Below are 26,564 nucleotides of genomic sequence, written 5' to 3'. Positions count from 1 at the left end.
AACCCGGGAGTCAAGAGTGGCTGCTCTTTCCCAGCTCCTCATGGCCTATAACACGGCTGACATTGAGTGAGTGACACCTAGCCCGGGGCCCAGAGGCAAGCAAACTCTCCTAGATCAGGACACTGGGTATAAGGATTGAGTTTTAAAACAATTAATCAAATCACAGGCGCTGGCGGGGACCCTACAGGCATTTGAGTTTTTTCTTTATTCGTTGGTGGGGCATTGGCATCACTGGCTAAGCCAACTTTTATTGCCCACCCCTAATTGCCCTTGAGGAAGTAATAGTGAGCTGCCTTCTTGCATTCTGTGGGCTGAAATACGTTAACCCAAGAGATTCTATTCCAAATTCAATTAGATAATGGTCCACCAGCAACTTTTAGTCACTTTCGCTTCACATCCTTTGATATTTTGACCTGACAACAAATTATTAATCGCTGCCCTGAAATCCCCAATTATCTACAGTCTTTTTCACAGAATCCTAGACCCCTACAGCGCAGAAAGAGGCCCTTCAGCCCATCGAGTCTGCACCAAAACACAATCCCACCCCAGGCCCTACCCCCATATCATACCCACTAATCCCTCTAACCTACGCATCCCTGGACACTAAGGGGCAATTTCTTAGCACGGCCAATCAGCCTAACCCGCACATCTTTGGACTGTGGGAGGAAACCGGGGGAAACCCACGCAGACACGAGGAGAATGTGCAAACTCCACACAGACGGCGACCCCGAGCCGGGAATCGAACCCAGGACCCTGGAGCTGTGAAGCAGCAGTGCTAACCCACTGTGCTACCGTGCCACTTTTCTGGAGAGTTACAGATACTCGCTATAATTTTGATGGAAATGTGCATCCAGACTTCACCCCTGAGTGGCGCCGTTCTAATTTTAAGATTGTGTCCTGTCACACGACAGAAATTTTTGACTGAGTGAGATCCGTTTACACCTTCACCAGCCAATCAAAAACATACCGAACTGTCCAAAGAGGGCTTTTCTATATTAAAAAAAACAAGTAAATACACTGACCAAAGATGGCTACCACTAGTCACTTGATGTCGGGTTATAAGTTGACCATTTTTCTGGACAGTTCCAATATGGATTGCACAGAGATCTGTCCTGAAATGTTACATGAAATTTCACACCTTTTGGGGTGTCAAGATCTACGTCAAACTCGGGACTTTTGAAAGGAAGGCAGTAAAAATGCAAAGTGCTGGATTTAATCAACTGAAGTTCTGTTAAGGCAATGGGAACTGCTAACCTGCCAGAAACCCAGTAGACGCTCAAAACCCCCCCGGTGACGATACAATAATCCCGTCAACTATTGGTTTCTACTCTCCTAAAATGTTGCTGCGATGAAAGATCAAAAACGTGATTATTTGTTCCACAACAACGACTGAAAGACATGCGGATCAAATTCTTTCTTGGAATGTACAGACAAGAGGTTTCAAAATTTGTTTTGCTAAAACAGGACCGGCAAGAGAAAAATCAAAGGCATCTGGAAACATTGCTGGAGTGAGCAGTAAGGAATCTCTCTCTCTTTCTGAAGCTAAAATGGGCTCCAGCACGATGCAGTTACCTGAACTCCAATTCAACTCCGAGAATTTAACAGAAACTAACAATGTTCACCAAACTACACCTCAAGGGCAAGTGTAGGATTTAGTCATTTACTATCTTAACTTTATCAGAAGTAGCTTTTCCTACTTCTGATATCTGTGTGTGTCTGTCTGTGTGCCTGTGTTTTGTGTGTGGGTATGGGAGTGTGTGTTTGTGCGTGAGTGTGTGTACGTGAGGGCATGTGTGTGGCTGTCCATGTGTATGTCTGTGTGCCCATGTGTGTGTGTGTGCTTGAGTGTGTGCCAGTGTATGTGTGTGTGTGTGTGTTTGCTTGAGTTTGTGCCAGTGTGTGTGTGTGTGTGCACACACGTGTGTGCGAATGCGCCTAAATGCCCATTTGTGTCTGTGTGCCATCTATGGGTGTCTGTGTGCGTGTGTTCATCTGTGTGTGTGTATGTATGTGTACATCTGTGTTTGTGCATATATGTGTGTGTGTGAGTGTGTGCCAGTGGGAGTGTATGTGTATATCTGTGTGTGTGCATTTGTATGTCTGTCTATGTGAGTGTGAGTGTGTGTGTGTGTGTGTGCCAGTGTGTGCGTGTGTGTGTGAGGGTGAGAGTGTGTGTGCATGTCTGAGAGTGTGCGGGTGTGTGTGTGTGAGAGACAGAGTGTGTCTTATTAAAAATTAAATACATTTGGATTAGAAAAGGTAGTTACATGGAAAATTAAATTTAAAAATGCTTTATTGCAACAAACCGAGGGGAATGATTAAAGATGGGGAGGGAGGCAGTCCCCCCTCCCACTCACTTGATTCTCATAACCCTCTTGTTCCATATTCCCTCATGAGGGGATATCGCTTCTCTTAATCTATCTTATGAAATTCTGTTGTCACGTTAAACACTTCTATTAGTTCACCCCTGAAACGTCTCCAGCTCCAGAGAATTCCTGCCTAGCTTAGGCAATATGTCCTCATAATTTAACAATGAGAAGTTGAAGCTTCCTGAACAGAAAACACAGTACAGAAAAATATGGAGATATCAATTTGCAAAATGAGAAGGGTTCACAACTTCAATCAGCTCTATCCCAGGCGGTACGTGTTGAGTTCCCTTTAGAAATAAGGTACATGCGTTTTAGGTCTATCATCAGTTCTAATTTAATTTGCATTATTTAAAGACATTCCCCATTGCCAACATGATACTCACTGTTCCTCTGTGTCCTCAATTATACAATTATTCAAAACACCAGCTGTAAACCGCAACACATTTATCGCTGGTAAAACAGCTAGCAATTGAACAACTGTGCAGAGGTTACATTGCACTGTGAACACTGAGCAGAGGGAGGTTTGGATCTCACATGGTTCCCGCATTTTGGCTTCGCAGCACGATGGCGCAGTTTGCTAGCGCTGCTGCCTCACAGCGCCTGGGACCCGGGTTCGATTCCCGGCTCGGGGTCACTGTCAGTGCGGAGTTTGCACCTTCTGCAGGGGTTTCCACCGGGTGCTCTGGTTTCCTCCCACAGTTCAAAGATGTGCGGATTAGGTGGATTGGCCGTGCTAAATTGTCACTTAGTGTCCCAAGATGTGTAGGTTAGGTGAATTAGCCATGGGGTTACGGGGATAAGGTGGGCCTGGGGTGTGAGATGCTCTTTCAAGTGTCGGTTCAATGGGAAGTATGGCCTCCTTCTGCAACTGTACCCCCTCCCCAATAATTCAGGTTCTGCACTCACATTCACACACCAGGCCTCCTGCGATCTCACACTAGAGCCACACGCAATGTGAAGCAGTCCTGGGCCAACGAGGTCCATCCATGTCAAGATGGGTGCCGTGTGGGAAAGGCACTAAGTACCCAAAGAATGAAAGGGACTTGGATTTCTTTCTGTCACTGCAATTCTTCCCCACTCTTGAGATTAGCTTGCATTTGTATAACGCCCTTCATAGCCCCGGGGCAACCCAAAGTGTCTAACATCCAATGAAGCCCAATCACTATTTATAATATCAGGAAACACCGCAGCAATTTGTACACAGCAAGATCCCAAAAATAGCAATGTGACAATGGCCAGTTCCACCCAGCTGTTGCGTACAGGTTAAGTGTCAACTGCGACATGCCTGACCCTGTTCGAAAAGTGCCATTCGCCTGTTTCACACCCACATGGGAGGGTAGGCGCGGACATCGTGTTTAACGTCTTAATTGAAGAACGAGACCTGGTGACGGTGCAGTGCTTTCTCAGCGCGGCACTCAAGATTATGGATTATGTGGACAAGTGCCTACAGCAAGACTTGAACCTGCAACCTTCTGGGAGTGCTCTTCTGAATGTACAACCTTCTGTCCGGCTCAGGGTGGGGGCAGGGGGCAGGGGCATGTTACCGGTGGGGGAGTGGACGGGCACCCGGGAGGGAGTGAAGGGGAATGACGATCTCTCAGTGCACCCTTGTATACAGTGCACTGGGAAATCATGCACAATAGCACACTCTAGCAGCTGGCTTCCCCGACGGGAACAGACTCTGTCCACTCCCCCTACTGGCGAGAATCACACTTTGGCTCTTTTTTTTCCACAAGTGTGGTAAGATCTGGATTTTTCTCTCGCCGAAAAGAACGAGTTTGAGATCCTCCCGTGTTCACACTCACTCGGCACCCAGAATCTTTTTGGTAAGATTGACTAGAAGGCCGACTGTCATGGCTGACACGGAGAACCATGGCACAAGAGTGACTGCACAAAGTACGGCACCGGCTGCGGAAACATTTTGTGAAAGGTGTTTCTCATCCAGCATATAGTCCGCTGTAAAGAGAATCCAGCTCACACAAGCGGATCAAAATTCAAGAAAGGCTAACAGAAAGGCCAAGGGAAAGCTGGAATGTAAACATAACGAGTGAATTCATTTAATCCAGTGGATTTGTGAAGGATTGGTGCTACGGCCTCTGGACTTTGTACATTTATAAACTGTAGTCCATTTATATTCACGGAGTCACGCACATTCATATCCTTATGCACATAGAGACTGTGTTTTCCACAGTTCTGAGTTTGATCTTAATACGAAACATAAAGCACTATTCTTGCAGCACACGTGACAGGAGGGATAAAACAGCTAACCAAATCCCCAAGGCACTGGTGACAACCTTCATAAGCATCAGATCTTTATTTGGGCAAAGTTGTTATTACTGCTGAGACGGTTTTGCTGGATATTGTCTACAGCACTTGTTCTTGATACGTGACAATGGCCACACGCAGTCGATACCTTTCAGTTAAACCACCTGAGCAGAAACGCTACGTCCCTTCAGTAGAGATCTGATGCTTATTAATGCTGTCACCTTTGCCCTGGGGGGAGGGGGGGGGGGGGGTTGGGGGGTGCCTGGCTTTGTGTATCTGTCGCCAGGCGCTTTGAAGCAATGATGTGAAGAATGTAGAATGGTTCACTAATCAAACTCAATGTGGACACCCTACCGCCCGGGAGTGCACTCAGGCAAATTGAGTACGCACGTCAGGGGAATCAGGGAGGTCACACGGGCAAGTTCTCCACAAATATGAAAGCAAGATACCAGCGGAGCTGGAAAAATCTGAAATAAAGACAGCAATCTTGCTGCAACTGTACAGGGCACTGGTGAGGCCGCAGCTGGAGTACTGTGTGCAGTTTTGGTCGCTGCACTTGCAGAAGGATATATTGGCCTTGGAAGGAGTGCAGAGGAGGTTCACTAGGCTGATACCGGAGATGAGGGGGTTGGACTATGAAGAGAGACTAAATAGACTGGGTCTGTACTTGTTGGAGTTTAGAAGGATGAGGGGAGATCTTATAGAGATGATTAAGATAATGAAAGGGATGGATAGGGTAGAGGTAGAGAGATTCTTCCCGCTTAGAAAGGACAGTAGGACTAGGGGGCACAGCCTCAAGATAAAGGGGGGGCGGTTTAGAATGGAGTTGAGGAGGAACTTCTTCACTCAAAGGGTGGTGAATCTCTGGAATTCTCTGCCCGTTGAAGTGGTGGAGGCTGCCTCGCTAAATATTTTTAAGTCGCGGGTAGATAGGTTTCTGATAGACAGGGGAATTAAGGGAGAAAGCGGGAAAGTGGAACTGATCCACTTCAGATCAGCCATGATCTTATTGAATGGCGGGGCAGGCTCGAAGGGCTAGATGGCCGACTCCTGCTCCTATTTCTTATGTTCTTATGTAATCCGCTGGAAATACTCGGCAGGTCTGGCAGTGGAGAGAGGGGCAGAGGTAGCTTCCAGGCCAATCCCAAACATTAACCCTGTCTCTCTCTCTCTCTCCACAGACACTGCTCCAATGCACGCAGCAGCTGAAGACTGTAGACAGGGATACTTTGGCTGTAATTAATGTTAAAATGTCATCATAGCATTCAAGGCACTTCCTGTCAGTACACCCTAGCTTCCTGTCACACTTTCAGTGCGCCCTCCTCTGCTCCGCAGTGTCTCAGGTTGTGCAAAGCAGACTTTCATCTGTTGAGGTTTCTCTTCGCCCCAACAGGTCGCTAGTCTGTAGCCTGGGGGGGGGGGGGGGGGGGGGGGGAGGGTTGTAGCTTGAGGGGGCGCCACTCGATTACAGGCATGGCTGACCAGGAATCTCTTCTGCTCTTCCCGCCAACCAGGGGAGAGAACGTGCGTACAGTCACCCGAGGCGGGAATCGAACCCGGGCCCCTGGCGCTGTGAGGCAGCAGCGCTAACCCACTGTGTCACTCCCCACACCCTCTTCTCAAGACGCACCTATTCCCTAAGGAGACAGCTGAACTTAAACATTTATAAGAGGTTTTCCTTGCAGGATCTGCCCTCTCCAGCAAAGTCTGGGTTTGGGCTCAAAACCCTGGAGTTCTCACTCTGTGAGCAGAATTTTGATTGTCCAGTCTGTGTGTGTGCAGAGTCCCAGACCTCAGGTTACCATCCAAGGTGTTGTTCGGGGAATGTCTGACAATCTCCAGCGATTTGTGCCTCAAGGCTTTAACTGGACTGCACGCTCGAGGACAAATTTATTTTCAACCACGGCATGTGTTTATATGTGATTGCAAAAATACCCGTTGATTACACGTCCTGTATAGTTCTGTGTCTTGCAAGCTTCAGTGCATTACGCTGGGTGATAAGCTTTCTTCCTTTGTTGTATTTTTTTCCCAAAATCGATTTTTGAATTTCGAAGCAAATGTTTCATGTTTCTCAGGCGATGAGTCTGTTTGTTGGCAGGAAGGAAATGTCAATTTTCTACCTGGTAACAGCTGCCAGGCATGAAGAGAGGCACACAGACAGGCAGACACACACACACACTCACACACACACACACACACTCTCACATGGACACACACACTCACACACACACACTCACACACAGACACACACTCACACACACATTCACACACACACACACTCTCACATGGACACACACTCACACACACACACACGCTCACACAGACACACACGCTCACACAGACACACACGCTCACACACATTCACTCACACAGACACACACTCACACTCACACACACACACTCACTCACACAGACACACACTCTCACACACTCACACACACACACACACACATTCACACAGACACACTCTCTCACACAGACACACACACACACACTCACACAGACACACATACTCACACACACACTCACTCACACACAGACACACACTCACACAGACACACACACTCACTCACACAGACACTCTCACACAGACACACACACACACACACACACTCACTCACACACAGACACACATTCACACAGACACACACACTCACTCACTCACACAGACACACACTCACTCACACAGACACTCACTCTCACACAGACACACACACTCACTCACACAGACACTCACTCTCACACAGACACACATACTCACACACAAACACACACACATACACTCACACAGACACTCACACAGACACTCACTCTCACACACACTCACACACTCACATACACACTCACACACTCACACTCACACAGACACACACACACACACACACTCACACAGACACACTCTCACTCACTCACACTCACACAGACACACACACACACACTCACACAGACACACTCTCACTCACACTCACGCAGACACGCACACACACAGACACACACTCACACACACACAGACACACATACTCACACACACACACACACTCACTCACACACAGACACACACTCACACAGACACTCTCACACAGACACACACACTCACTCACACAGACACTCTCACACAGACACACACACTCACTCACTCACACAGACACACACTCACTCACACAGACACTCACTCTCACACAGACACACACACTCACTCACACAGACACTCACTCTCACACAGACACACATACTCACACACAAACACACACACATACACTCACACAGACACTCACTCTCACACACACTCACACACTCACATACACACTCACACACTCACACTCACACAGACACACACACACACACACTCACACAGACACACACTCACTCACACTCACGCAGACACGCACACACACAGACACACACTCACACACACACAGACACACACTCACACACACGCACTCACAGACACACACACACACACCGACATGCAAACACACCGACACGCACACACCATAACACGCACACAACCGACACGCACACACAGACATGCACACAACAGACACGCACACAACAGACATGTGCACACACACACACAGACACATTCATACACACCCACACACTCCCACAGACACACACTCTCACAAAGACATACCATCACAGACACACACTCACAGGCATGCACACTCACAGACACACACAAACACTCTCACAGACACACACTCCCACAGGCACACACACAGACACACTTGCACACACTCCTCTGCATACATACACACTCTCACACATATGCACTCACACATGCAGTCACACTCACACACACACACACGCACATATGCATGTGCACTGTCAGAGACACACACACTCACACAGACATGCACACATTCATACACTCACACCCACACACACACACACTCACACCACACTCAGACTCACACTCACACTGACACCCACACTCACTCACAGCAGAGCTGCTACAGTGGGATCAATGGACACGGGTGAACTGATCTTCTGTTATACATTTCTCTAATTGACTTTTTTACTAGTCTCCAAAGCTACTGCAGCACAGACCCATCGCCAGTGTGACCAGAGTTAAATGATGACCTAACCATCAAGATTCAGATTCCAGAAAGCAATCAAAAGAAACCAAACCCCAGACCCCCCACAGTGCAACCAAACCCCAGACCCCCACAGTGCAACCAAACCCCAGACCCCCCACAGTGCAACCAAACCCCAGACCCCCACAGTGCAACCAAACCCCAGACCCTTCACAGTGCAACCAAACCCCAGACCCCCCCACACTGCAACCAAACCCTCCCACAGTGCAACCAAACCCCATGACTGTCCTCGGTGCAACCAAACTCCAGACCCTCCACGGTGTAACCAAACGTTCGCACACCCCCCCCCCCACAGCGCAACCAAACCCCATAACCCTCCCAGGACGCAACCTAACCCTAGGAGCATCTGGTGAGAGAGTAACTCTAGTAAAGTATTGGGCGGTAGAGATCTTGTCTTCCAAATGACAATGCACGTTCATGAGGTGATGTGCTATCATCTGGTGGATCAGTCACTGGATGTTTCCCATTGCCATCTGTTGGTGTTAAGGAGGTTCGAGTGGAGGTGAATCTGCAGGACTCTACTCATGAGTCAGCGCTTGTGGTGAACCACGAGACAGTTCTTGTGGTTCAGGTCAACACCCCAGTGTAACCACAGCCCAAGATCATTCCTTAGCATCAGGCAAGGATTGCCACAAGATAATGCCTCAATAATGTCTGGATCCTCTGCTCCAATATTTGCACCGCACTCTCATCCCATCTTACTCAAAGGACACACTAGATCTTCACTCCTCAGTACTGACGGATTCTCATGTTATTGAAGTGAAATTGGACTCTGGTTTTTATAGTTTGGTAACTTTTATATACACTTGCAGTTATGTAATTTAGTGATGAATACCTACATTAGTCTGGACATAGTTATTGCAGCTTTTGAAACAAAAACAGGAAATGCTGGGGGAACTCAGTAGGTTTGAGAGAGAATAGAGCCAACGTTTCCAGTCTGGGAAGACCTTTGTCGTCACAGACACTGCCAGACCCGCTGAGTTTCTCCAGCATTTTCTGCTTTAGTTTCAGATTCCAGCATCCACGGTATTTTGCCTTCATCACAGTTTTTGACATTTGCATGCCTAATGCAATGTGTATAATCGGATGAGAGGGCAATAGGGAAATCACTAGATGTTATTTCATTGTAATATACATACCTGATAATAAACCGCGAGTATTTCTTTGTAAATTGTCACAATCATTGTTAATGGGCATAAAATGGACAAAGCAGCAACCACTGGTGATTATTATAACAGATTTCCCCAACATCATCATCATAAAGACGGCTAACAGGAAGTCTTAAAAGCACATCAAGGTAGATAAATCCCCTGGATCTGATGAAGTGTATCCCAGGACGTTGTGGGAGGGTAGGGAGGAAATTGCGGGACCCCTAGCCGAGATATTTGAATCATCGATTGTCACGGGTGAGGTTCCTGAAAGATTGGAGAGGGGCAAATGTTGTGCCTTTGTTGAAAAGCCTGGAAACTACAAGCGAGTGAGCCTCACATCTGTGGTGGGTAAGTTGTCAGAAGGTATGTTGAGAGACAGAATCGCATTTAGAGACACAAGGATTGATTAGGGACAGGCAGCATGCCTCTGTGAGTGGAAAATCATGTCTCACAAATTTGATTGAGATTTTTGAAGGGGTAACCAAGAAGGTAGATGAGGGCAGTGCAGTTGATGTTGTCTACATCAACTTTAGCAAGGCCTTTGACAAGGTACCGCATGGTAGGTTGTTGCATAAAGTCAAATCTCACGGGATCCAGGGTGAGGTATCTAAATGGATACAAAATTGGATGTAGAGGGTTGTTTTTCAAACTGGAGGCCTGTGACCAACAGTGTGCCTCAAGGGTCAGTGCTGGGTCCACCACTATTTGTCATTTATATTAATGATTTGGATGAGAATATAGAAGGTATAATTAGTAAGTTTGCAGATGACACCAAGATTGGTGGCATAGTGGACAGTGAAGAAAGTTATCTCCGATTACAACTGGATCTTGATCAATTGGGCCAGTGGGCTGATGAATGGCAGATGGAGTTTAATTTAGACAAATGTGAGGTGATGCATTTTGGTAGATTGAACCAGGGCAGGACTTACTCAGTTAATGGTAGGACATTGAGGAGATTTATGAAACATGGAGATCTAGGGGTACATGTTCATAGCTCCCTGAAAGTGGAGTCACAAGTGGACAGAGTGGTGAAGAAGGCATTCAGCAAGCTTGGTTTCATCGGTCAGAACACTGAATATAAGAGTTGGGATGTCTTGTTGATGTTGTACAAGACTTTGTTGGAATATTATGTGCAGTTCTGGTCACCCTATTATAGAAAGGATTTTATTACACTAGAAAGAGCGCAGGAAAGATTTACTAGGATGCTACCAGGACTTGATGGATTGAGTTATAAGGAGAGACTGGATAGACTGGGATTTTTTCCTCTGGAGCGTAGGAGGCTGAGGGGTGATCTTATAGAGGTCTACAAAATAATGAGGGGCATCGATCAGCTGGAAAGTCAATATCTTTTCCCAAAGGTAGGGGAGTCTAAAATTAGACAGCATAGGTTGAAGGGGAGAGATACAAAAGTGTCCAGAGGGGCAATTTTTTTCACACGGAAGGTGATGAGTGTCTGGAACAAGCTGCCAGAGATAGAAGTAGAGGTTTTTGTCTTGTAAAAAACATTTAGACAGTTACATGGGGAGATGGTATAGAAGGATATGGGCCAAATGCGGGTAATTGGGATTAGCTCAGAGGCTTAAAAAAAGGACAGCATGAACAAGTTGGGCCAAAGGGCCTGTTTCCATGCTGCGAACCTCTATGACTCTAACAAAATAACAAGTTATCCAAAAAATGAACAGGATTCCATATAGAAATAATAAGCATGTAGTGGATTAAGTCTCTATCATATTTCCAAGTCTTATGGATGTAATAATTGACATTTTGTCAGAAGGAGAATTTCAATAGGTTGTAATGGAACTCTCCCAGCAGAACCTGGGGTATATGACACCTTTGTATATGCACCAGTACCTTGGCTTGTGTTAACATGTGTGTGTGCACGTATATATGTGTATGTATGTTATATGTATGCATGTGTATTTGTGCATACATTGTAACATGTTTCTGCATGCGTATATGTGTTAACATGTGTATGCATTGACATATATTAATGTGTTAACACGTGTTACCATGTGTGCATGTGTTAACACATGTGTTAATGCGCTTGTATTAGTGTGTGTGTGTGTGTGCATGTTATTATGTGTGTGTAAATACATGTCAGGTGGAAGTACAGGTGCAGATACCCAGTGTCCTGAATGAATGAGTCTGTCTGCTTTACTGCAGCGTGAGAACACACAGTCTCCTCCCTGGCGTTGCCCCTGTCCATTCACCCACCCTCCAGGCTCAAGTGTTTCAACACACTTGAAAGCAACCTTTACATTTAACACTGAGCCACACACATGTGGTGTCTAGGCAGACTCAGGAACATACCTTAAACAGCTTAATAGCAGGTTGTGAGATGCTCGTTTCGATTCCATATTTGTCTTTCTACAGGGGAAAAAGGAACAAAAGATGGTAACTGTACAAAAATGTACCATATGGCTTCAAGCAAAAGAATGATTGCTGTACAAGAGGAGGCAATTCTGCAGCATTTATAAATTTTGTTTATTAACGTCACAAATAGGCTCACATTAACACCGCAATGAAGTTACTGTGAAGATCCCATAGTCGCCACACCTGTTCAGGTACACGGAAGGAGAATTTAGCACGGCCAACGCACCTAACCAGCACCTGTTTTGGACTGTGGGAGGAAACTGGAGCATCCGAAGGAAAACCCTTGCAGAGACGGGGCAAACGTGCACACAGTGACCCAGCTGGAATGGAACCCGGGTCCGCAGCTGCTGTGAGGCAGCAGTGCCAACCACTGTGCCATTTGTGAAATCCACTTTGTAAATTTCAGAGTTTGTTCGCACTGCTGCCTGTCCCCCCCCCCCCCACTGGGAAATATTCAGGAGTATGAAATAACTCACTTCGGCGTTGGATATCATTCAATGGGAACCTTCCAAATAGGTGGCATGTTATCAGCAGTGGGCGTCAACATCTGACTGAGACTAAAATGCATGAACCCATTGAACCAAACATCATGGGTAGACATTGCAATGATGAGTATAAACCAAAACCCCGTCCAATACAACACTTACCGGCAGTTTCGGAAACACCAAACACCATCAAAAAAATCATTAGAATTAGCAGAATAAGCGCAAATACTAATGTGGACATAAAACCTCTCAATGTATTAGTGGCCACAATGACACACTGATGTTGGGGATTTGCACTGAATGGGGGCTGGGCTGGGCTGGGGGGTAAATTATATTCATCAACTAAGACACTTACTGCCTAGACCCAGATACCTGCCGAGCTGCGACACATCTTTGGAGGGGGGGGGTTCAGACAGGTTTTTGTTGGGGACTGCATTGAGGTGGCACCCACCTTCTTTGAGGTGAAATGGCACTTGAGCATCACTGTTCCAACAGCCCACTGCTCCGCATCTATCTGACCTCCCTGCACCGATGACCACTGATTTCAATCGCTTTCGAGTGCCCGTGGATGGCCAGCGCGTGTCGTGTGTGTGTGTGTGTGTGTGTGTAAATTTGTAAAAACTCAGTGCTCAAGTACTGGGTAGAGGCAGGGCAGGATAGCACCTTCGAAAGAGAGGAATTCATTCCAGTTACCAACTGTGGAACTGAATTGATCTCTTGGGTGCAGTATTGGGCAGCACCAGGGTTGTCTTAGCCATTATACAGCACTCACTCCAGTTTGCTATCCTCCAGACAGCACCATTGCATTATAACCCTGAATATATCGTACCTTAGGGACCCAAGGTTTCAGTTACTCAAAGATGACACCCCATCCATTCTACCAGCCAATAAAATACTTTTCATTTCTGCTGACTGATGTTGGGATTCTCTTTTATTATTCTTTTTATTAGTGCTTTGGGATTGGGTTTCACATTCTTTATTCCGCAAGAAAGTCAAAACCTTTCACAGAGAAGGTGAGATCAGCCGCAGTAGCAGGAAGGTATTTTAACACACACTGGAGGGCTCAGATTGGGGTACACTGAAACTCGGAGAGGTGTCCCACCAGGTTTTACACAGGCACTTTCTTCCTTTCTCATTCTACAAGGGGCCACAGAGCGGCGCAGTGGTTAGCACCGCTGCCTCACAGCACCAGGGACCCGGGTTCGATTCCCGGTTCGGGTCACTGTCTGCGTGGAGTTTGCACATTCTCCCCCCGTGTCTGTGTGGGTTTCCTCCGGGTTCTCCAGTTTCCTCCCAAAGTCCGAAAGACGTGCTGGTTAGGTGCGTTGGGGCATGCCAAATTCTCCCTCGCTGTACCTGAACAGGCACCAGAATGTGGCAACTAGGGGACTGTCACAGTGACTTCATTGCAGTGTTAATGTAAGCCAACTTGTGACACTAATACTGAAACAATAAGATCTCATTCCACAGCTCATCCTGAGGTGCCTTCTTGTCCCTATAGCGCAGAAAGAGGCCATTCAGCCCATCGAGTCTGTGTCAACTCTCTGTTAAAGAAAGCCAGGACTAACCTCATATATTTACCCCCAAACTTCAACATTTTGAGACACTAAGGGGCAATTCAGCATAGCCAATCCATCTAACCGGAACGCCTTTGACTGGGGGAAGAAACTGGAACACCCAGAGGAAAGCTATGCTGACCTATGGGGAGAACGTGCAAACTATACACCGTCACCCAAGGCTGGAATTGAATCCAGGTGCTGTGAGGCAGCAGTGCTAACCACATTGCTGGGTAGATGTTTTACTCTTGTGATTGTTGGTGGTTGGATTGTAATTTGGAAAGGCAGGGGTTTAAGGGGAGATGTTTGAGGAGTCAGTGATGGGGTCAGTGTTGGAATGATGAGGTTTAGTGGGAATGTGACAAAGTGAGGAGCTGGTGGGCCTCATGGATAAGGTGAATATGGCGGGCATATGGAGCAAGGCAAAGAGGAACAAAAGCAAGCACAGGTTTGTTTAGAACGTAAGAACATAAGAAATAGGAGCAGGAGTGGGCCATCTAGCCCTTCGAGCCTGCCCCGCCATTCAATAAGATCATGGCTGATCTGAAGTGGATCAGTTCCACTTTCCCGCTTTCTCCCCTTAATTCCCCTGTCTATCAGAAACCTATCTACCCGCGACTTAAATATATTCAGCGAGGTAGCCTCCACCACTTCAACGGGCAGAGAATTCCAGAGATTCACCACCCTTTGAGTGAAGAAGTTCCTCCTCAACTCTGATCTAAACTGCACCCCCCTTATTTTGAGGCTGTGCCCTCTAATTCTGTTTTCCTTTATAAGCGGGAAGAATCTCTCTACCTCTACCCTATCCATCCCCTTCATTATCTTGTAAGTCTCTATGAGATCCCCCCTCAGCCTTCTAAACTCTAATGAGTCCAGGCCCAGTCTATTCAGTCTCTCTTCATAAGACTGTTTGAGGCATTAGTGCATCAGTCTGTGGTTTTTTATATACAATGTAATGCGGATGCATGAGTGGAGGTCACCTTCCAAACATATTTTGTGTGCAGTTTTGTCTTCAGGGAGTGTGAATGAGACTGACATGGCTGCATTCCTTGCTGACCACCTACAGGATCCCCCTCCAAGCCATGCGCCATCCCGATTTGGAACTACACCTGCGCCCCTTCCCTGTCACTAGGTCAAAATCCACAAACTCCCTCCCTCACAGCACTTACCAATGCCACATGGACTGCAGAAATTCAAGATGGCAGCTCAACATTCCCAAGGGCAATTAGGGATGGGGAATAATTGTCAAATTACAAAGCTGGGTATCAGGGATTCCGTACAATTCAGGAGGTCATTCAGTCCATCAAGCCTGCACCATCAACAATCCTACGCAGGCCCTATCCCCTTAACCCCATATATGTATACCCTACTAATCTCCCTGAAACTCAAGGTCAATTTAGCATGGCCCATCCACCTAACCAGCTCATCTTCCAGAATGTGGGAGGGACATCTGGACGATGAGAGAATTGCGGACTCTGCACAGACAGTCACCCGAGGTCAGAACTGAACCTGGGTTTTTGGCACTGTGAGGCAACTACTATGTCACCAGGTTAACCTAGTCAGCGACACCCACATGCCGAGAATGGATAAAAACAGGTTTCATTCATTTGAATAATTTGGATATATACAAAAATAACAGATGGAGTTTTTTTGGTGCAAGCTATTAAGGATCAAGGGTGAGTTAATGGAATTGAGGTATAGATTAGCCACGGTCTAAATGATTAGCGAAGTAATGACAAAGACTGAACAGTCGCTTCCTGGTCTTATTCATTAGTTTATTCCCAGGTCCCAGTGGATCAGATTTATGGAACTGAATATTACAATTCGTTCTTACGCCACAGGTCATGCCACATTTAAGTTAATTTAGTGTCACATTTTAATGGTGGCACAGTGGTCAGCACTGCTGCCTCACAACGCCAGGGGCCCGGGTTCGATTCCTGGCTCGGGTCACTGTCTGTGTGGAGTTTGCACATTCTCCTCACGTCTATTACTTACGGGGCGAAAAACTGCAGCAGGCGACGGTGCAGAGGGACCTCGGGGTCCTTGTGCATGAGTCGCAAAAACCCAGCCTGCAGGTGCAGCAGGTGGTCAGGAAGGCGAATGGGATGCTGGCCTTCATAGCGAGGGGGATTGAATATAAAAGTAGGGAGGTCTTGCTGCAGCTGTATAGGGCATTGGTGAGGCCGCAGCTGGAGTGCTGTGTGCAGTTTTGGGCGCCGCACCTGCGCAAAGATATTTTGGCCTTGGAGGGAGTGCAGAGGAGGTTTACTAGGCTGATACCGGAGTTGAGGGGATTGAGCTATGAGGAGAGGCTGAATAAACTGGGCTTGTACTCGTTAGAGTTTAGAAGAATGAGGGGAGATCTCATTGAGACGTATAAGATGATGAATGGGATGGATAGGATAGAGGTGGAGAGACTCTTCCCGCTCAGAAAGGACAGTAGGACTAGGGGGCACAGCCTCAAGATAAAGGGGGGGGCGGTTTAGAACGGAGTTGAGGAGGAACTTCTTCACTCAAAGGGTGGTGAATCTCTGGAATTCTCTGCCCGTTGAAGTGGTGGAGGCTGCCTCGCTAAATATTTTTAAGACGCGGGTTGATGGGTTTTTGATAAGAGAGGGGATTAAGGGTTATGGGGAGAGGGCGGGAATGTGGAACTGAGCCACGACAGATCAGCCATGATCTTATTGAATGGCGGGGCAGGCTCGAAGGGCTAGATGGCCTACTCCTGCTCCTATTTCTTATGTTCTTATGTCTGCGTGGGTTTCCTCCCGGTGCTCCGGTTTCCTCCCACAGTCCAAAAGACGTGCTGGTTAGGTGCGTTGGCCATGCTAAATTCTCCCTCAGTGTACCCGAACAGGCACCAGAATGTGGCGACGAGGGAATTTTCACAGTAACTTCATTGCTGTGTGAATGTAAGCACACGCCTATTTATATAGACCGAGAACATAACAGAATCCCTACAGTGCACAAGGAGGCCATTTGGCCCATCCAGTCTACATCAGCCAAATTCCACTCAGGCCCTATCCCCGTAAACCCTACTAACCCCTGATACTACGGTCAACTTAATATGGCCAATCAATCTAACCCACGCATCTTTGGACTGTGGGAGGGAACAGGAGCACCAGGAGGAAACCCATGCAGACACGAGGAGAATGTGCAAACTCCACGTGACCCAAGCTTGGATCCCTAGCGCTGTGAGGCAGCAGTGCTAACTACTGTGCCACTGTGCTCCCCTCATGACACCAATAAATAAATAAACTTTAAAACTTTAGCTGCTCCAATGCACCCTCTCATCCTGGTTTAACACTTTTATCCTGCGGTGTGATTCTGCTGAATCCAAGGCTAATGTATCTGCGCTGATAGCTGTAGCCTTGTGGCTCCGACAAATCTACCTGCCAATTAGCACTGAAGGTAGCCGCTACAGTATCACTGCAAAGCCACGTTTTATATCGAAAATGATTTGATGTATTTGCAGCCTGAACAGCAGGATGGCACGGTGGCACAGTGCTTAGCACTGCTGCCTCACAGCGCCAGGAACCCAGGTTTAATTGCCACTTGGGTCACTATCTGCATGGAGTGCGCACATTCTTCCCGTGTCTGTGTGGGTTTCCTCCGGGTGCTCCGGCTTCCTCTCTCGGTCCGAAAATGTGCACATTAGGTGGATTGGCCATGTTAAATTGTCCCTTACTGCCCAAAGATGTGTCGGTTAGATGGATTGGCCATGTTAAATTGTCCCTTACTGCCCAAAGATGTGTAGGTCAGGTGGATTGGCCATGCTAAAATTACCTCTTTGTGTCAGAGGGATTAGCAGGATAAACACTTGGGGTTAACAGGATAGGGTCTGAGTGGGACTGTTGTCGGTGCAGTCTCGATGGGCCGAATGGCCTCCTTCTGCACTGCAGGGACTCTAGGAGTGAATTTTTAATGACGATAGCAGCAGCTGAGATGGCCGCCATGAGTCAGGTGACTTTGGTCATTTCGGCACAGACTCAGCATTTAGTTTCAACTTTCCAGGAAGTTCTAAATGAAATGACCCTCGATGAAGTGCCCTCTCTCAAATGGATATGGCTGGAGTCTAAGCCACTTGTGGATTTCTCACCCCCTGTTGGTTGAGCTCAAAATCCATGGACTCAGGCTCACAGTCTCTTCGCTTTATACTTAACAAACAGAGCCCGAGATAAACCAGCTTATCCGAAGTTGGTGTGAACGGAAACCATGCAGTCCAAACTCTGTGTAGCAATGGCAGCTAACTTCAAATAATTTGTGTGGAGATATCTCTAGAGATATTAATCATTTGGTCATATGACCATATGATTTCAGACAGGAAATTTTATTACTCCACAAACTAGGAAGAAACAAGCCAGCCTCGAAACTGACATTTGTGTTTCATTGTTCTGGCCTAACTGCCCTCCCCACTAGAAAACAGAAGGCACAATCTCTCCCTCTGTTTACCCATCCTTCAAGTTTATGCCCTGAGTATTGTTTGACCAGTAAGAAGTCTGACAACACCAGGTTAAAGTCCAACCGATTTATTTGATAGTAAACTCACAAGCTTTCGGGGTTTGCCCTTTGTCAGGTGAATGGAGAGTTCTGGCCTCAGACAGAGCATATAACAGCACAGACAGTTTACAGATTACTGATTAGAATGCAAATCTTTACAACTAACCTGCTGTTCAAGTCCTAAAGATGCCGACAATGTGAGTGGAAAGAGCATTAGGCACAGGTTAAAGAGATGTGTATTGTCTCCAGACAGTACAGTAAGTGAAATTTTGCAAACCCAGGCAAGTTATGGGGGTTACAGATAGCGCGACATGAACCCAAGATCCCGGTTGAGACCGTCCTCATGTGTGCGGAACTTGGCTATCAGTCTCTGCTCAGCGACTCTGCGCTGTCGTGTGTCGTGAAGGCCGCCTTGGGTTTGCAAAACCTCACTTACTGTCCTGTCTGGAGACAATACACATCTCTTTAACCTGTGCTTAATGCTATCTCCACTCACATTGTCGGCATCTTTAAGACTTGAATAGCAGGTTATTTGCTAAGACTCGCATTCTAATCAGTAATCTGTAAACTGTGTGTGCTGTTATATGCTCTGTCTGAGGCCAGAACTCTCCATTCACCTGACAAAGGGGCAAACCCGGAAAGCTTGTGAGTTTACTAGCAAATAAATGCGTTGGACTTAAACCTGGTGTTGTCAGACTTCTTACTGTGTTTACCCCAGTGTGGGGATGTGCCGGCATCTCCACATCATGACTATTATTGTTTGGCCATCCAGGCAGAGTTTTAACCAAAAGTCAACTGGGCAGCTGCTGTCTCTGACCGTACAGAAAAACTGCCCATCAATATATTTAAATCATCGCAATGCCAGACCTAGAGAGATAGACCACCCAATCTCAGCCTGCAACCATCCCAGTCACTACAAAATCCATAAGTGTTTAGTTTTTATTGGATTCTTAAACAAGTCTGTGTAGACTGTGTTCCCACTCTGTAACTTACTGGGGTGCATGCGTGTGCGTGTCTGTGTGTGTGCACGTGTGAGTGTATGCATGTGTGTGCATGAGTGTGTGCGCGCATATGTCTGTGCGCACATATGGGGTGTGTATGTGTGCATGTGTATGACTGCGTGTGTGCATGTGTGTACATGTGTGTGTGATTGTGCATGTGTGTATGTGTGTGTGTACATGTGTGAGTGCATGTGTGTGTGCACTTGTGCATGCACTTACGCGTGTGCATAGACTTGCGTTTGTGTGTATGCATGTATGTGTGTTTGCGCATGAATGCACGCATGAGTAAGCGTGTGTGGGGAAGTTGGAGTGTTTCATTTTGTTTACGTAGACTATGTTAAATACAATAAATGCTGCCCTTTTAAAAAAACTCACGGAAACCTGTCTGTGTGTGCTTTTTACAGCCACATACTGTTTACCAAGAGAACAGCTAAACACTCACTGAATTGGCAAGAATTCTTAAGAACTTGTCTTGAACACGGAACAGAATGTCTTCACTCTCCAGCGCCCAAGCTCATACAGAGGGACAGTCCTCTCTGAACCTCGCTCTCCACTGTGATTAGGGTCAGAGGGGAGCAGAAATAGGGGGGAACCATTCAACTCCCTCCTCAACTAATTGTAACAACCCACATGACAGAACCAATAAATATGGCTAACTATTAGCTATGATGTGGAGATGCCGGCGTTGGACTGGGGTAAACACAGTAAGAAGTCTGTCTTAAACCTGGTGTTGTCAGACTTCTTGCTGTACTAACTATTAGTAATCCAGTACCTTTTGCATTCCATTGGCATATTTATTCACTTGACTTCTGATATCGTCCTAAATGTGTACGCGGGCAGCGAGGGAGGTTTTTAGTATCTCAGTTCAAATCACAGAATCCCTACAGTGCAGAAGGCCATTCGGCTCATCGAGTCTGCGCTGACCACAATTCCACACAGGCCCTATCCCAAATATTTACGCTGCTAATCCCCCCTCACACTAGGGGGCAATTTATCACACAGCCAATCCACCTAACTTGCACATCTTTGGACTGTGGGAGGAAACCGGAGCACCCGGAGGAAACCCACGCAGACACGAGGTGAACATGCAAACTCTGCACAGACAGTGACCCGAACCGGGAATTGAACCTGTGTCCGCGACGCTGTGAGGCAGCAGTGTTAACCAGTGGCGGATTAACCATTAGGCTGAGTAGGCTTAAGCCTAGGGGCCCAGAAAGGAGGGGGGCCCAAGAGCAAAGGAAAATCGGTTTAACTCTTTTAAGGGTGAATAAATTTTCATAACTACACCCCGTGGGTGAATTATAACTTTATGATATTATACATGTAGTACATCATACATAGCACAACGATATAAGTTATCTAACGTCACTTAACGTCACTTTATTCTATTCAACGAAGGGTGGGTCGGGGACAAGGTCAGGGGGTCTTACTAAAGCTCAGCCTAGGGGTCACTCCTCTCTGAACCCCGCTCTCCACTGCATCAGTGTAGCACAAAATCATGCTACATTCTGTTCAAAGGTCAAGACTCAAAGGCAGAAAGAGAACCTAATCATATCTGCCTGTAACAAGGGTGCGTTGAACACAAATTCATGTGACATCGGTCACCGGTTGCTGGGGGATAAAATGTAATTAGGAAAAAAATGTGACTTTTGGATTCTGAAAGTAGAGATAAAGCAATTCTGTTCCTCATCTTAAAGTCGTGGTTATGTAGGAAGGCAGGATGTTGTATAGACAATGGAGCTCCACCATGGAAGCTTCCTTGAAAGTAGCCCGTACAACGTGTGGTAACGTAGCCCCTTTAAGGGGCAAGCGGGCAAGGGTCACCTGGCCCGGTGAGCCTATCGCGTGGACCTGGGCGAACTGGGATGGAGAGCGGGGGTCTAGGAGCGGGCAGTTCCTCTGTGTGAGCTCGGGAGGCAGAGGGTGAAGGCCTGATACGGTTCTGCTCTGTGTTTACATCAAATTCTTAATAAAAAATGTTGATTTACTCCTATAGAGTTGTGGTGGTGGCTCACACCATGTTCACAAACAACGCCTAACAGATTAACAGAAATCCCTCCAAATCACAGACATTTAGGAAGACCGAGATAACATAAAGCCAATTTCCTTTGCGATAAAATTGTGATGGCAGAATCTTTGGGTAGAATTATTCAGCTAGCCATCTACTGGCGTGAACCAGCCTCAGCGTCAGCGTGTAAAGCTGACTTTCAGAAACCCACTGCCATTTTACAGCCAACTGAGACTTGACTGATAAGAGGAAGTCCTTGGATGGACGTCCTGCCTCGGAGAGCCGTTGGCCAATCTGATTGGTGGTGGCAGGAGAGGGGGGGGGGGTTAGAGGGTGTCAAGAGGCAGGCCGAAGAGTAGGGGGGAGCGGTGGTGGGGAAGGTTTGAGGGAGAGCCAGGGATCCCAGCTCCCAGAGGAGAGGGTGTCCCAAATCTGAAGGGGCATTTAGATCGAGCCCCCCGCCCCCCCCCCCTCCACCACTGCCTTCCTGGCCGAGATGGAGAACTGTACATTGACACTAGGGGGCAATTTATCACACAGCCGATCAACGTAACTTGCACATCTTGGGACCGCGGGAGGAAACCAGAGCACCCGGAGGAAACCCAACCAGACACGAGGTGAACATGCAAACATGCGCAGACAGTGACCCGAACCGGGAACTGAACCTGTGTCTGCGGCGCTGTGACCATTAGGCTGAGTAGCCTAGGGGCCCGGAAGGGAGGGGGGCCCAAGAGCAAAGAAAAATTGGTTTAACTCTTTTAAGGGTGAATAAAGTTTCATAACTACATCCCATGGGTGAATTATAACTTTATGATATTATACATGTAGTACATCATACATAGCACAACGATATAAGTTATCTAACGTCACTTTATTCTATTCAACGAAGGGTGGGTCAGGGAGCCTTACTAAAGCTCAGCCTAGGGGTCCGGGTGGTACTTAAACCGCCACTGGTGGCGACAACCTAAAAATGATAGAATCCCTGCTGTACAGAAGGAGGCCATTTGGCTCATGGAGCCTGCAACGATAACAATCCCACCCTATCCTAGTAGCCCCACATATTTACCCTGCCAACCCCTGCCCCAGACACTAGGGTCAATTTAGCATGGCCAACCAACCCAACCCACACATCTCTGGACAGTGGGAGGAAACCCATGCAGACACAGGCAGAACGCGCAGGCTAAGCACAGTGACCTGAGCCGGGAATCGAACCCGGGTCCCAGGGGCTGTGAAGCTGGCAACAGGGCAGATAATCCCTTCAATTTGGTCATTTACTGTTAGTGAGTGCGCTGCTGATATACCCCTGTGCCCGCCAACCCAAAATATCGTGCAAGTGCAGGGTAACATTGGGTGCACGCCCGCTCAGGATGAGTAAAATTCTGACCCTTAGATCTGAGAATATTTTTAAAGCAGTGAATGGCACAAGGAGAGGGCAAAACAGTGGTTTGGTCTCAATTTTTTGCATCGCAAATAACCCGTATCCTTTTCTAAGTGTCCACAATGTTACTCCTTTGCAGGAGAATTTGTTCCACAACATTCGATGACAAAATGCCTCATATAATTCCTCCAAATTTTTCAAGAATTATTACTTCCCCTTTCCACTGCATAAGTCCAGTTTTACAATGAGTTTTAAAACTTCCTCTGTTGCCTTTTCAGTCTGGAAACTCAGTTGTTCACTGTGTGCTGTTACAATGAGAAATTCCGTGTTCCCAACAGATCTCAACAAAGCAACAAAATAAGTCATTATTCCTTCAATTTCTCCTTTGTTGCCAATTAAAGCACATAATGTCACAGTGCGGGCTGCCACAGGTTGATTTCTTCATCATTGCACCAATGTGTAAAGTTTGTGCAGTTTTGGTCGTCGCACTTACGCAAGGATATTTTGGCCTTGGAGGGAGTGCAGAGGAGGTTTACTAGGCTGATACCGGAGTTGAGGGGGTTGAACCATGAGGAGAGGCTGAATAAACTAGGCTTGTACTCGTTAGAGTTTAGAAGAATGAGGGGAGATCTCATTGAGACGTATAAGATGATGAATGGGATGGATAGGATAGAGGTGGAGAGACTCTTCCCGCTCAGAAAGGACAGTAGGACTAGAGGGCACAGCCTCAAGATAAAGGGGGGGTGGTTTAGAACGGAGTTGAGGAGGAACTTCTTCACTCAAAGGGTGGTGAATCTCTGGAATTCTCTGCCCGTTGAAGTGGTGGAGGCTGCCTCGCTAAATATATTTAAGACGCGGGTTGATGGGTTTTTGATAAGAGAGGGGATTAAGGGTTATGGGGAGAGGGCGGGAAAGTGGAACTGAGCCACGACAGATCAGCCATGATCTTATTGAATGGCGGGGCAGGCTTGAAGGGCTGGATGGCCTACTCCTGCTCCTATTTCTTATGTTCTTATGTTTGCTGTTTCGATAAGCTCATTAGGCGTCGCATTTATTGCCCATCCCTAGTTGCCCCTGAGAGGGTGGTGGAGGGCCACCTTCTTGAGCCGCTGCAGTCCATATGGTGTAGGTACAGCCACCCTGCTGTTTTTTTTGTTCCGTTTGCCCATTTCATTTCGCAACTACTGTACATAGCGTCACAGCACCACAACAGATCAATGTACAAGATCTTCTTGTGACCAGCATCCGAGGTGCCTCTAAGAACATAAGAAATAGGAGCAGGAGTAGGCCATCTAGCCCTTCGAGCCTGCCCCGCCATTCAATAAGATCATGGCTGATCTGAAGTGGATCAGTTCCACTTTCCCGCTTTCTCCCCATAACCCTTAATTCCCTTGTCTATCAGAAACCTATCTACCCGTGATTTAAATATCTTCAGCGAGGCAGCCCCTCTCCCCAATCCCCACTTGCCCCCACCGGCATTCCTGAGCCGCTCCCACCCCCATCTGCCAGCGTCAAATCCCCTCTACAGCCCCAGCCACCCGTCTCCCCCCACCCCCCCCAACATCCGCACTCCGATGGTCAGTCCTGATCACTGGCCCTCCCTCTCCCCCACCTATCCCCATTGCAGAATGGTAGCAAGACCCACCACCACCCCAGCCCCCCACTGATCTCCCCATCACGCTCCACATCTATTAGGTCCCACCCCTGGGCACTCTCCAATGCCTGCTGGGCAGTGCCAAAATTTCCCTGGGCACTGGTCCTTTGCCCCTTGAGCAGCGCTGGGGGAAACACAGTAACACCAGGTTAAAGTCCATCAGGTCTATTTGGTAGCAAACACCACTAGCTTTCGGGCCTCTGACCCTTCGTCAGGTGAGTGGGGAGTTCAGATCACAAACAGGAGATGTAAAGACACACACTCAGTTTACAGAATACTGATTAGAATGCAAATTTTTACAGCTAATGGGCGGCACGGTAGCACAGTGGGTTAGCACTGTTGCTTCACAGCTCCAGGAACCTGGGTTCGAATCCTGGCTCGGGTCACCGTCTGTGCGGAGTTGGCACATTCTCCCCGTGTCTGCGTGGGTTTCCTCCAGGTGCTCCGGTTTCCTCCCACAGTCCAAAGATGTGCGGGTTAGGTGGATTGGCCAAGATGAATTGTCCCTCAGTGTCCCGGGATGCGTAGGTTAGAGGGATTAGCGGGTAAATACAGGGATAGGGCCTGGGTGGGATTGTTGTTGGCGCAGACTCGATGGGCCGAATGGCCTCTTTCTGCACTGTAGGGTTTCTATGGTAATCAAGTCTTAAAGGTGCAGACAATGTGAGTGGGGATAGCATTACACACAGGTTAAAGAGGTGTGTATTATGTCCAGACAGGACAGTAAGTGAGATGTCGCAAACCCAGGCAAGTCATGGGGGGTTACAGATAGTGTGACATGAACCCAAGATCCCGGTTGAGGCCGTCCTCATGTGTGCGGAACTTGGCTATCAGCAGAAACTGATAACCTCCTGTTCACTGCATCAGCAGAAACGGATAGCCAAGTTCTGCACACATGAGGAAGGCCTCAACCGGAGTCTTGGGTTCATGTCGCACTATCTGTAACCCCCGTGACTTGTCAGGACTTGTGACATCTCACCTACTGTCCTGTCTGGAGACAATACACATCTCTTTAACCTACGCTTAATGCTATCTTCACTCACATTGTCTGCACCTTTTAAGACTTGATCAGCTGTAAAAACTTGCATTCTAATCAGTATTCTGTAAACTGAGTGTGTGTCTTTACATCTCCTGTTTGTGATCCGAACTCCCCACTCACCTGACGAAGGGTCAGAGGCCCGAAAGCTCGGGGATTTTGCTGCCAAATAAACCTGTTGGGTTTTAACCTGGTGTGGTGAGACTTCTTACTGTGTTTACCCCAGTCCAACGCCGGCATCTCCACATCAGTGCCAGGGGGCAAAGGCTGGCACTGCCAGGGTGCCCATTCCCAAGGGGGGGGGGGGCACAACCCCACCCACCCCCCAGGGAGCCTCGATTGCTCCCCCTTCACTCCAGCAGGGTCAGGCCACCATGGGGAGGGGGGAGAGGCTGGCGGGCCTGGAGAATTCAGTCCCGAGCCTGCTTTTAAATGTAAATTAGGTTCAAATGAGCTGCTCACTCTATTAGGCAGCTCCATGCCAATTTCCAGCTCTGGAAATCCGGCACTGGGAGATGCACTCGGGGCTGGGTACGCAGAACAGATCCCGCGGATTGGGTGCTGCCTAAATCTCCCAGCGCGCTGGACAGAAGCATCAGCTCAGCAGGACGCGGGAATCGTGGCCAATACACTTCCCAGTCAGGATGGTGTCGGGCTTGGCAGGGATCTTGTAGGTGGTGCTGTCCCCAGG

At 47.6% G+C, this 26,564-nt stretch overlaps 1 protein-coding gene across 1 annotated transcript in view; it reads right to left on the bottom strand.

Moving 5' to 3' along the window:
- bcat1 (branched chain amino-acid transaminase 1, cytosolic) overlaps positions 1–26,564 on the bottom strand; it is a 93,840-nt gene that overhangs the window by 57,307 nt on the left and 9,969 nt on the right. The window contains exon 2 of the mRNA XM_080207202.1: positions 12,193–12,249. Within this exon, the coding sequence (XP_080063328.1) occupies positions 12,193–12,249 (57 nt within the window). The remainder of the gene's footprint in view (positions 1–12,192; positions 12,250–26,564) is intronic.

The sequence above is a fragment of the Carcharhinus amblyrhynchos genome, chromosome 19 (assembly GCF_965287045.1).
Source record: "Carcharhinus amblyrhynchos chromosome 19, sCarAmb.v2.hapA, whole genome shotgun sequence".
NCBI lineage: Eukaryota > Metazoa > Chordata > Chondrichthyes > Carcharhiniformes > Carcharhinidae > Carcharhinus > Carcharhinus amblyrhynchos.
The sequence above is the reverse complement of the archived record's forward strand: the minus strand, read 5'-3'. Positions and strand labels throughout refer to the sequence as shown.